Source organism: Ammospiza nelsoni, chromosome 1, assembly GCF_027579445.1.
Source record: "Ammospiza nelsoni isolate bAmmNel1 chromosome 1, bAmmNel1.pri, whole genome shotgun sequence".
NCBI classification, from domain to species: domain Eukaryota; kingdom Metazoa; phylum Chordata; class Aves; order Passeriformes; family Passerellidae; genus Ammospiza; species Ammospiza nelsoni.
The window spans coordinates 17,771,755-17,785,518 of NC_080633.1; the positions used below are offsets into that span (position 1 = coordinate 17,771,755).

The 13,764-nt window shown below is 39.3% G+C and overlaps 1 protein-coding gene across 1 annotated transcript in view; it reads right to left on the reverse strand.

The window, feature by feature from the left end:
- GPR158 (G protein-coupled receptor 158) overlaps positions 1 to 13,764 on the reverse strand; it is a 183,030-nt gene that overhangs the window by 91,883 nt on the left and 77,383 nt on the right. The window contains exons 3-4 of the mRNA XM_059481523.1: positions 12,277 to 12,379; positions 4,482 to 4,699 (exon numbers count right to left, since the gene is read on the reverse strand). Of these exons, the coding sequence (XP_059337506.1) occupies positions 4,482 to 4,699; positions 12,277 to 12,379 (321 nt within the window). The remainder of the gene's footprint in view (positions 1 to 4,481; positions 4,700 to 12,276; positions 12,380 to 13,764) is intronic.

Consider the following 13,764-nt stretch of genomic DNA (forward strand, 5'->3'; position numbering starts at 1 on the left):
TCCTCCATGATTCCTTCCTATCTGAATTGCTTTATAGTTTGGGATCTGTAACATTCTTTGGCAGTGAGTGACATAAAGCAACTTTAAAAGTTTTGTAATGCAACTACTTCTTTTTTTAAAGACATTTGAGAGAGTCTTTGAACATTTGAGAGATCCCTTGATCCTTAAACCCTCTAGTGATACCCTAAGAAGAACCATGAATAGATATCTATGTTTGCACATCAACATCTCACTACTGTACATGATTTTATACTGTATTTCCTGCTCTGTCTTTTCCTCTGCCACCCCTTGGTTACCTACAAATAGTGCAGCTCACCTAGACCCTTGAGACCAAAACTTTAAGAGCTTTTGATGGCAGACCTTGTAAGAAGTACTCTCATATCCACATGGTCATAATCCCCCTTCACAGAGCTACAAATATGTTTGTAGGGCATCACATTCTCACAAAAGACCACTTCCCACATTTGCCCGTGGACCCAGAAGTTTTGTTATTTGTTACCATTACTTTGAATTTCCAAGTGTGAAAGTTGGACCTACTGATCTTTAGTTCTTGTCACTATTATAAGGAGTCTTTATAAATACAGATGTCATATTTCCTACCTTCCATTGCTCCTCTACTGTTATTATTGTAAACTTATTACAGAATAAATAGTTTGGCAGTTTTCTGGATAGAAGTCTGAAGAGGATTCTTCAGAGGAACATTAAGAAGTTCTAGAATATGAGACTTAAAACTTCAGAGATTTGTAGAAGTCCCTCCAAAGAGAAGCCTGGCTTTTAAAAGCCAGTCTCCTGGCTTGCTATAGGCTTTGCCTATTCATTACCATTCATTTTGTCAAGATCTGAGTGGGAACTCACAAGCTGGTATTTACCAGGTTCTCTGTAGAGTTTTATTATGGCCTAGGTGAGTAACAATGATCTGTCAAAATGAAAGTTGTATCATCACATTCTATCAGTAACACTTTGGCAGTAATTGTCAAAAAGGTCTCTGTTCTCATGGCTGTGCTCTGTGGCAGTGCAGGGCTCCAATTTCACCCATGGTTGGGCTTTCAGCAACTGCCCTGGATCTCCCATATATTGCACACTGTTGACAAAACCAGGCTGTGGCAATTTTCCACTCTAAGTACTGCTTGGTCATAAAAAGCACAACCAGTGTGATCTGAATAGCTGAGGTATTTCTTCACTTCCCTAAACTACTTATGATCTCTCTCTGCTCTTACTGATACGTTGATCCTTTTTAAGACAAAAAAATGTCCTGTCATCTCCATCACAAACTGAAGGATGCTTATGGACCTTTAGCATTCTTTTTGTGGATTATTATATATCACTGCCAAGGTGCCTGGGGTGTTTCTTCCCAAGTGCTTTCTGTCGGCAGACCTTTAATTTCAGGACCTTAGTTTTTTGAAGGCAGTAATTACCAGGAGCCCCCATGCAGCACAAGCATTGAGAAGCCTTCTGCAGTCACTCTTACTAAAGAGGCAGCTTATCCCCTTTACCTTCTGATTTTACTGATCAACAGACAGATCAAAATGTCATGTATCTACTCTCCATTCCTTTCAGCACTGAAATGGCCTTAATTTAACATCTTTTATTTTCAACTCCCATCTTTGGCTCCCTTAAACACTTTAAAGTTTGCTTCTTGATATAGTAGCATTATGCTGTTCTTTCTGTTAAAATGTTGCATTAAAAACTATTTTTTGCAACCATGTGAATATTGTAGTGCTACACGTGGGAGAGAATCGAAAGAAATGCTGTTCCCTGCCTCCCACACAGCACAATGGAAATGAGCAGTTTAACACAGCAACTTTAATCACAGACATATATACTAACCTAATTGTGGTTTGCTTCACTAACAGTTGGAAATTCTCAAAAGGGCAGAAATTTTGAATATACTTCAATATGTGTTCTTTCCTTTTCCTGATTTTACCTCCTTGGCAGAGAGTACATAGTAAGCCACTAGTTTTCTTCCTTCACTCCAAATTTCTGTCATTTCCCAATGTAACCAGCAGTTTTATTATAAAAAATAATCATTGTTCTCAGTATGTTTGCCCTTCATACAACTTCTCATGTCATGGTAAACACACAAGATCTTTTTCATGCTGTACCAAGAAGATAAAAAACACTAAAGGAATATCCAAGAAAAACTCAACTGAATGACATGAAAAGCAATGAAAAATCTATCAGTTTCTATTCCTTGAAAACATCAATCATAATGGAAAGGTTTGTTAATCACCATATTATTTCTTTTGTCTCACGTTTCCTTCCCTTGTCCTTGTGAGATACACATTTAGAGAAATGTTAAATTTCCTGTAAGGTATCAAAACTGTAACTGAATCCATCTCTGGTCAACTGAATGAAGGGCAATGTCTCAAAGGCATATTTTTTTATTCCAGGGAAAAAGAATGCTTTGTTTTATGACTGATTCTCACTCATTCATATGTCATGACTACCAATGGTAAGAGGGAATCTGGAAAAACAAAAGCACAAACTTTTTCCTAATGACTGAGAAGCACTTCAGAGACAACAAAAGATGTGTATATGCTGCTTTAGTATTGCTTTGGCATTAAAGATTCAGATTCCATGTGTTTCTTTATTCTTAGACTACTTTGGAGAACTAACTAACCAACACAAATGTAAAAATGTACTATTCATCACTAGCAGGTTTTGTGAAACACAAGATTTCTGTGTTGTGTCTTACTGTAGCAGATATCTCTATCAGAACATATGCAAGTGTACAAGTGAAAGAGTGAATACTATTTCTCAACTTGTTTGTGAGAAAATATGAATATTTCCTATAAAACAATCAATATTGTGGTGTGTAAAAAAGAAGTGAAGCCCAGTTTGCAATAGCTGCATATCACTTTCTAAGTCTAGAAATAGTTTTTACTTACAAGAAATGCCTGTCATGATGTTGTTTATGACATTAAAAGTGAGTAACATTAACAGATTAAAACCTCACAAAATCAGAATGAAGTTCTTCTGCGAAGTTTATGTCAAGCAACTAAACAGATGCCTACAACAAACTTTTCATAACAAAAAAACTTTATGAATACAATTAAGTCTGTAATTTGAATTATTTACTATAATATCATTAAATACAAAGACACTGTCAGAAACAGAAGAGATAAAAAAAGGAATGTTACTGCTTGTTCTGTGATTTCCTGGCAGGATATTAAAATCTTTCAAAATGAGCCATGTATTTGTAACACAGACACTGCAGGATCAGGTAGACTGTGGGATCAAGTGTTCCAAAAACCAAAATGGAATACTTATCTAGGTATAGAAAGTGGATGAAGCTATTAATTTCAATAATGTAGCATGCTGTGTGCACACCTACATTTCCCAAATGTAGGTAGTGAATATATGCCATCTTCAGTTAATTTCTTTTAAATAAATTTGAAGTTTCAGAGAATTTTCTGCATTTACTGAGGCAACAGTGAGATTCTGAGATGTTACCAGACTTTCAGTGAGGTAAAAGCAGAAAGTTCATTAGCTTAGTACATAAATGCTGCATCAGCAATTTACAGATACTCCTTAGTATGCTCTTGCTGTAGTGCAAAAATAATAATCTTTAACCAGAGAATCTCATTTAAACTCTATAGGAACTAGAATTATTCAGAAAGATTTCTCTTTGCCATAATCATTTTACAGCTACTCACTCAAATATATTGAAATCAAACATCATTCCCAGTAGTGGTAATGCAGAGACTTTCATGATCCCAAGTTTCTAAAAACCCCATGTCCCTTTATATATGTGCATATTTAACAGACCTCATTTTCCAAAATTACTAAATAGTTTCCTTGATTTTTGCTGAACATCTATAAATGCAAGCATATTTCACTGGAAGACACAAATTGCTCAGCTTTTTTTTTTTTTTCTTCTTCTTCTTCCCCAAAACCACATAAACTATTCAGGAAAACACTCCTGTTTGGAAATCCCATCCTCCCCTTGAGCTGCACTTTTTGCCTGAGAAACTGTCGTAGACATATTTTCTGAAAAATACTTTTGCTAGGATTTTTCTCCTGAGAAGCTGAGAGGCCTCAGAAACAAAATGTCAACAATAATTATCTGCTGCTGTGGAATGCAACAGGTGCATCTGTGATTGGTCTCATGTGGTTGTTTTTAATTAATGGCCAATCACAGTCCAGCTGTCTCAGACTCTGGTCAGTAACAAGATTTTATTATCATTCTTTCTTTTCTATTCCTTGTTAGCCTTCTGATGAAATCCTTTCTTCTATTCTTTTAGTATAGTTTTAATATATCATTTTCTTTTAGTATAATATATATCATAAAATAATAAATCTTAAATAATAAATCAGCCTTCTGAAACATGGAGTCAAGATTCTCGTCTCTTCCCTCATCCTGGGACCCCTGCAAACACCACCACAAGGGACCCTCAAAATGGGAAGCTGTAGAGCCACGATGAACGAGCGTGCCCCGCACAGTGAGGAGGAGGACACCCAAACAGAACCCGGGGGTTTACCTTGGCCTTGCGGAAATGGTAGACCACCAGCATGCTGATGAAGTCCAGCAGCATGCAGAGCGTCTGGAAGGAGATGATGGCCAGCCGCAGATACTTGTCCTCCTGTGCATAGCAGGGAGTGTCATCTGTGCAGAAAGAGCATCCTTCTCTGCAGGGCAGGCAGGTGTAGACTTCCTCTGACAGTTCACCACCAGAAAAGCGATTTTCTGCGTCCTTTCCTGAAAGTGTCAGAAGCACAAGGGGAGACACCTTTAGTTGCAGGGGATGGGGAGTTCATCACCAGTCCGCTGCTGGGCTTCCTTTCCCTCCCATGCTTTCTCAATAGGTTACAAAATAGCTCGCCCAGTGCTGCTTTTCTCACTGAACCATCCTTTGTAACATTCAGAAAACGCAGACCAATGAGGGAAAGTGAGCTTTTTAAATATCAAATGCTTTCCTGTTACATTTAAAGTGGGCTAAATTGGCACGGGAAATTCTATGAAGAATTTTGAATGGGGAAAAAAATTACATTAAATATTTGGGAATAGGGAATGGATTTTACACAGACGGATGAAGGGCAGACCCATTAACTACCTAATGTTCATAGTGCAAGTTCAGATCTCATTTCAGATTGTTCCTCAATTTTATAAAAATGCTATTGAGTGAATTAATGAGCTTCAAATTAGATTAAAACCTTCTTAATTAACATTTACTCAACAGGCTGTTGCATTTTTGCACTACTCTGTCCCCACAGCAAAACCAGTGCACTTAGTCTAAGTATGGTTTTCCATTGTTCACAGAAGCACACCTAGACACACCTATTTTGTCTAGGAAAATCAATTACTCTTGAACTGACATCTCATCCATCAATGTGAACTCATCAAGAGCGCACACAGAAGGATTCCTAATTTTTCTGATCTATGACACTTGCCCATAAACCTTTGTAAGGCTGCTTACTCTACAGGCCATGAATAGAATTAAAAGGCGACAGAGAAATGGGGGAGAGAAAAAGAATATTGTTAAATAAAAGGAAAAAAAAAATTTGTTGAAAATGTTTGTTACAGGCAAGACAGCCTTAGGAGCTCACAGAAAAAACAAAATGTGGCTGAAGCCAAATCAATGGTTGTGCTATAATGTGTGATAACTCCTCTCACTTTTTACAGTTCTACAGAACTGCTTCAATTGCTTTGATAAAAGTTCTTCTCTGTCAGGGAAAGTAGTAAATCATGCATTGCTGAGTCCTTCAAGAGATATCCTATCCCACCTATGCTGCACATACACATGGGCTTATGCAACTCTTTTCAGAATTTTAGCTTGAGGCAATTGAAGCAGAAGGTTTTCTACAAGGGTAATAACTTCTTGCTTTCTCAAATCCGTGTCCAAATGTGCATGAACACACATGTGCTGCCAGGCAGAGCCTGGGAAAGGGACAGAGGCCACACTCCTTGTCCTGAGCGTAGCATGCTTCCCTCCCACATCCCAGAGTGAGGAGAGAACAGGATGGTATTTCTCATGCAGTTCATGAATTTCCCCTTGGAGCTTCATTCTGAACTAAGATGTCAGAAACCTGAATATAGCAGAGTAGTGCTGACTCATGTTGCAAGTCAGTTTTCTAGACACAGAGTCAGCAAGAAGAGATCTTGTGCTTTTTTGACCCAGACTGCGTGAAGCTGGAATGCAAATCTTGGAAAATACCCATGCTTGGGCATACCAAGCAGATGGAGAACCTTTAAGGAACACTAATGTTGAGGATATTCTAAAACTGGAAATTCTCTTCAGAGCCCACACCCATGGACCTCAGCCCATCATCATTCCAAGAGCTTTAGCAGAAACCACTTTCTCCAAATCTAACATCAGATCCCTGCTTTCTTAATTACAGACAGAGCAACAGACCCACACTGTCCTCTGCCAGAGACAGAAGTCACAGTCTCCCACATCTCAATTCCATATCCAAACCAAGAGTGCATTCCCTACTGTCCATGTTTTCACATTCATTTCTTCAACGTTTAAGGTCAAGTCACCTTTTCCATCACGTATCTGTTCCTTTATAATTTCTATAGTTACCCTTCAATTAGCCCATCTCTTTAAAAACTCACATTTCTGAGCCCCGTAAGCCATTTGTTAATATATTTTTATTGTGTCAACTAAATAAATTATTTGCAGTATAAAAACTTATGCACAGAAAAATATAGTTCAAGACTCACAGCTATGAGACCACTTGTCACAAATATGATATGAATATGGCTTGATAATTTAGCATGATTCTAAACTTGATGCACTTACTTTATTTCTGAAATGTTGAACCTTGAAAGTCATTGCAAATACAGTATATTCCATTTTATCAAGCAGTTTCTTATCAGAATCATATGTGGGAGTGTCTTCATGTGGATGCTCATCACACACGACAGGGATAACAGTAAATAAACAGTTGCATGTTGAAGTGAATATCCCACAGATATGACTTTATAACAAACAGAAAACTTTTGTTTAGCTGTGCCTGATGTCATGTTTAGAGACTGGGGTGGGCTGCACAGGGAGGTGCTGGAGTCACCATCCCTGGAGGAGTTTAAGGAAAGCCTGGATGTGGCACTCGGTGCCATGGTCTAGCCTATGGCAGTGTTTGGTCTTGGGTGGACACAAAGATCTCAGAGGGCTTTTCCAATCTTTTGTCTTTGTGGTATGGTGTGTTATATACAAAGGAAGATCACTGATGCACATCTTCTGCACTGGCTGCACTGCCAGCCAGGACTGATTTTTCTGTATCTTTTGACAATCAGATGGAGGTGGAGGTGTCTGAGGAGCAATTGGATGTGGCACTCAGTGCTCTGGTCTGGTTAGCAAGGTGGGGATTGCTCACAGGTTGGACCTGGTGATCTTAGAGGTCTTTTCCAAACTACTGGATTCCGTGATGCCATGTAATTGCCCCTTATAGCTAATAAAAAAAGATCAAAAAAATTGGATCTACAATAAATTTCCCATAACGCAATGAGGAACAATTAACAATTCCTGTGTGTTTGGAGTTTTTTTACTTTTTTCCTTCTTGACACAAAGAAATAACTTTTTTCAGCCCTTCTGATATATATTACTGGGGAAGAACTGTTCATTATATATACCACTGACATGGATCTTGTCCACCCACACCCTTGCCATAACTGTATTTCTCAGGACACAGCTGCCCAATGCACAGCTGAACATTTCTGCCCTTTTTGTCTGCTCCTGTCCCCTCACCAGAGTCAATGTAACATCAATTCAAGACACAGACAGCCCAAGGCCAAGCCTGGAGTGCCTCTAACAGAACTGCTAGATGTTTAATTGTGCCTTGTCCTATCTCAGCAGTTCTTTGGGATTACATGTTTCCTGCAGTGAATAAAAACAATTTTTCCTCCTCAAAAGATGACAGAAGATTCTAGAGACAGTAAAGTAGATGGACAAGAAGTAATGTCTGCTTTGTGTCAGGCAGTAGCAGTTTCAGCACTGTCACAAATGAGATGGAAGCAAACACTGTGCTGCAGAAGTTAAAGCTGAAAATGAGGAAGGTGTAAAAAAAGAAAGGAAGAACAGAAATAAAACATGGTAACCAAAAAATAAAAAGGATAAAAAGGAAGGAGAAAAGAACCAAGCAAATTAGGTGGAAAGTGGGAATAGGGACACAAACTAAAATGAAGTATAATAAAATAAAACAAAAAGCTTAAATGTTTCAGCTATTTCCAATCCACCATATTTTTCCTAGCTCTTCCCTCTTCTATCCCAGTCTTATTTTTCTATCTGATTGGCCCATCTGTTTTTGAAATGTTCTCCTGAGGGTAACTCCTCATCAGCTTCAGTTCTCCTAAGGACACTTTGCCACGCAGGGGGTGCTCAGCAGCTGTGACAGTGCCAGCTGAGACCTTCCTGCAGAGTGAGAGCGGCACCACAGGCTGCTGAGAGCCAGGGCAGGGACTGCCTTGTCCCAAACCAAATCATCCCGCGCTCCAGTCAGAGCTCAGCACATGAACACAGAAAGCACAGTGCATGCTGAGCACTGAGCTGAACAAAAGAGTGATTTTGCTCCTGTTCTATAATAGAGTAAATTAGAAACACTCCAGTCGCATCAGGGACATTGCAGTAACTTGGTGAGAATCTAACTCGGAACAAAAACCTGGTCATCAGCCATGGTCATAAGCCTCACCCCAGAAAGGGATCACTGAAGTCAGTGACAACCTTCATAGGTGCAAATATCTGCACGTGCAGGTTCTGTTGAAGAAACAAAGCCAAAGGGCAGGTGCAAAAAATGAAAATTCCTGTTGAACTGGAAACTCCTCTTGGAATTTTTTATGTGATCATGGCAGTGTTAGAGACAGCAAAGGCCCATAATCAGACAAAAGAGCCACTTCTATTGCAAGCAAGGCAGGTTCCACATCCAAACAGCAAGAGCTGGGAATTTCTGCAGTATATGGAAGATGCATTGCTAAAGGGCAAACTTCAAGGCTGAGCAAAGCACCACTGCTCTGCTAAAGACTTTTCAATGCAAACCTGATTACCCCACAAGGCAGAGAACAGAAGTGCTTTAGAGAAGGCCGTTACAGGAATGTTAAAATATAAGTAATCATCAGTTAGTTATTCTATCTATACTAATAGTGCTACCTAAAAATGAGCCATTAGGAGAAAGTGCATAACCACGTACTCAAGTACTTACAGATTAATACAATCTGTGTAAATGAAATGTGTTTTTTTCTAAAATAAATTTCCAACCTCAAAAGACACCCTGGAAGCATGCTAATAACTTTGTTCCCTTCTAGGTCCTCATTAACACATGCAAAAAAAAATAGAGAGGTTTTGCATATTTTGGCACTGTCAGTTCTGAAGAATGAACACAGACTTGGGAGGGAAATGCTCTCCTACCTGGCTTCTTATTCAGTAAGAGAACAGCCTGAATTCCAGCTGTGGCCCTGTCCCACACACTCTTTGGGAACCTGCAACATGTGCAGCCTTCCTGGGAGCAGCAACACCATGCTGTTTAAGACAGGAAAGCAATTTGCAGAATCTTGTGATTTGCAGAACTTTTCCTACACAGGACACTGCTTATTGTGGCCACATTTCTCTTCACAGAGAAAAGCAAGGCACAACTTCCCAAGGATTTTCTGGGATTCCCATTCTCCGAACCTCAGAGAAAGAAAAAACAATTCTTATCTCATTTACTGCGCCTGTGTTTTGGAACAAGTGGAATGCGTTGTGGAAGATTGTTTACCTGAAAGGAATTGGTGATTGGATTCTGGTGTGAGTGTTTTGATTCACTGACCAATTGAATCCACATGTGTGTGTTGGGACTGTCAGCTGACAGTCACAAGGTTCAGTTCAGTTCAGTTGAGTGGAATTGAGTGCTTGGCAGATTAAGTGTAATATAATGTAATATAGTATAGAATAATATAGTACAATGAAGTAATTAATTAGCCTTCTGATATCAGTGGAGTCAGATGCATCATTCTCCCCTTTGTTGGGGTTGTCTTGTTTTACTACAGTTTACATCACGTTGCAGGTTCCCAGAGAACTGTGTGGAGTGTTCAACATCTCTGCAAAGCTGTTTCATAGTTATCTTTCAGACTCAAACCAAAACACTAATCTGGGCTGAAGGCAGAACCTTTCCCCCACCCAAAACCAGAATACTTCAGGCACAATGTGAAACTGCAGTTATCCACGTTTTGCTGTGGCACAAAATCCCAGCATCACTGAGTAATGCTCCCATTTCAGGACACAATACAATCCAATTTTTCAACTGAGTGAAGTACAAAGCTGGTCTTTTTTTTTCTATCTATCTCCTTTCTGGTATCTTGAGACCTGCAAATCTTTGCTGCCTCTTTATTTCTTTCCACTAAATGATTAACATTTCTATTCAGTTTCATCTCTTTCATCCTCAGATTTCACCAACCTAGCTCCACAAAGAGATCTCCAGGTCAGACAGTTTTTGTCAAAATTGCTTGCAGAATTTGTATCTAGAATTCCTATGTTAACATCACTTTGAACCACCCAACACATACTACAGCCATTTTAGCCATGTCATTTTTTCCTCTTTTCTTTTTACAGAATGCAGCTGTGTGACAAGACCAAGTTTCCTTTGAACTATAGGCTTTTCTCATTACTTTAGTAATTTCCAGTCTCACTGTTAATTTTTTGAAATCATCTATACAACTTGGCAGATGGAGCTGCATCTGGATTAATTTAAAAAGTTCTTCATTACAGTTTCAAAACTTGGGTTACCTCACAGCAACAAAGGTTCAAATCAAACTGGCCCCCCTACATCCTACAATATCAGCATTTACAAACTTATTTTAGACAAATTTCACTTTATTAGGAGCTAAACAGCCATTTTAAGGCTCTTCATTCTATAGCAGATGGAGAGAAGATGGAGGTATTGTTTTCCATCTAAACACAAATTACTGTCCAGGGGAGCCATGCACTTGATACTGACAACACTTCAAACCTAGGTGACTAATACATACCAAGCATATATATTTTGCACAACTGATAGGAAATAAAGATAATCTCATCCCTAATTATCAATGTTGTTTTGATCTCTAGCCACATTTTTTGCATGTGTTCTATGGCATTTGGTACGAAGTCTTCTTTATATGCTGTCTCATGGAATTAAATCCTACTCCACCAGAACTCATTGCACTTCAGGAAGAACCAAACATCCTCCTTACTCTAGCAACAGATTCACACAGCCCAGAGAAACAGCACTATCACAAGGCTGCCTTCTGCAACTCTTTACCATATGAAAAGACAATGGAAACACTCAGCAGATAAATTGTTGAGCAAACTGTGCTATTGATTCTACAAATATGCATAGGAGACATTATATCCCAGATATATATATATTTACATTAAATGATGATTAGTAGTAGAGGTATTTCTCTTGGGAAACAGAATCAGCTGTTTTCACACAAGGCAGGAGATAACAGACACAGTCCTGGACCAAGCTCAGTCAAAGTCACTCACTGCCATTCCCTGATCTCACAGTGAGAGCTGATGACATGAACCTCTGGCTAAAGGACAGTGCAAAGAAGCTGGCCATGAATGAACCTGAAAGCAGGAGGCAGAGAAGGATGCCTGTTACACCTCCAAGCAGCAGCTTTGCACCTGTGACTGCAGCCTGAGCTCTACCAGTACAACTGCAACAACTGCAGCACAAAATCCATACAGAGATTTGGTCACATGTTGACAGTAGCAGACATCACCTTTGGGCATGCAGTTTGTCTGTCTTCCCTAACATCACCCAAGTTGTTTTCTCCTGTTGTGGGCAATTCAGCCTAAGAACCATACAATGTGTGTCCTGGACATGTTATCCATACATCCAGCCAGATTCCCAGGCTTGAGGCATCTCTATTACCTCATCAGCATGTATTAGAGTTTGGATGCTCCTTTGAGTTCTCCTTTGCAAATGAAGTAAAATGAAAACAATTAAAGCCTGCACAAAGCCAGAGGCTAGGGCATTCTAATTTCCTCTGGCTAAACAGAAAATGAGTAGATTAATTTTCAGAATACTTGTGCATGAGCACAGATGCCAGAAATCTCTATTTCCCCTTAGCAAGGCTGCTTTTCATGTTTTTTAATTTATTTACAAATCAAATATTCTTCAAGTGGGTATGTTTTACAGGATCCTCAAGAGTATTGTGAATGACAAACAAAAGGGCTAGAACTCCTTAAGTGATTATATAATCTGAGACTTGCCAACCACTGGGATTTTACTGTATAACCCTGACGAGGATAAAAAGCAGCCCTGCATTATTAATGCTAGCTCTGTGTTTTTTTTTTTTTTAACTCAAGCAAAGGCACTTACTCTGAAAGCTGTTCACTGAGAAGATGTTGGGATGATAGAATCCAGCCTTGCAAATACATTTGTAGGCTCCAAGCACAAATCCAAGGCCTTTAATTGGCATGCACTGTGAGAAAGGAAAAAAAAGGAAAGTCATGCAGATGATCACACAACTGTATACTCAGATGTACATTCAAGCATGAAAACATTACAAGATACTCTGCACAGTCTTCCAAGAACAAATAGGCACTCCTTCCAGACTGACAGTATTTCTTCAGCAGCTTTTCCCACAGTCATATATCACTCCAGCTTTTTTGCCTTGCTGTTCATCTCCAACAAACAGCAAACACAGCTATAATCAAGCCTGTCCCACTGATAAACTGACCAAGTGACAAATTTGACTCTTGCACATTTGATCTAGGCAGGACATTAGACAGCTGTGGCTTCTTTTCTGAAGGGTTTCCAGCACTTTTCCCCAGCACAGCAGGTGGGTTTCAGACAGCTGGAACTCACACTATGTGAGGAAGAACATGAACACCTGCAGCCCAAACCTTCTGCTGGCAGCACATGCTGGTGCCTCCACAAAAACAGCGAAGTAGAGCTAGCCCAGCTAAGAAAAAGACAACTACTTGTTAGAGAAAATGGCTGCAGACCTAAATCTGAAAGAGAATAAATCTATGCCAACAGGAGCCCCGTACTTTTAAAATATCTTTTAACAATATGTGAATCAAGTTTTGTTTAAACTCAGCTTCACTCTTGCTTGGTTTTGACATCAGGTCAGCCACAGAAAACGCATTACTATGACAGAACATCTACTGTCAGACAATTTCTGTACATCAGATGGACTTTGCCTAGTATAGAGGGAAGAATCAGTCCAGCAACACAAAAGTAGAAACACTTGTAAAATTATGATTCCCAGTACAGTTCATTTCACTTCATCAGATGAAAGTATACTACCAGACTAGATGCCTTTCCCATGAGTATAGGTGTACCATGAATATGAACTAGACACTAGCAGTACCCCAATGACCAATTGAATGATTTAACTTAATTATCCTCTGTCCTCTCAGCTCCATATTTTTCACTTCTTTGTGACTGTCTGTGACTTTAGGATATGCTTCAATATCTGCCTGTGACTAGGAGGAAGATGCAGAGGGCAAGGCTCAGTAAAAAATACCTGAGTATAGAAAAATCAAATGTACACAAGAGAGGACAGTCTGTACTGTAGACACTCTAGAAAAACTCAAGAAAAAAAAAAAGCTAAGAGTTTCTTATTATCTCAAATCTCAGCTTTGTGTCATAATTCTGCCTGATGTTAGGGAGGCCACTATGGCACCATCTCTCCTTGCACCTTTTGCCAAAAAAATCATACTTCAATCAATTTAAAAAAGCAGCTACCTTAGGCTGGATCAGAAGCTCCATTTAGGCTTGTATCACACCTCCTGTGTGCCAGCAGCCAGTGTTGGGGCAAACAGTGAAAGCTCAAGTGGCTGCTGAGTGATCCTTCACTGA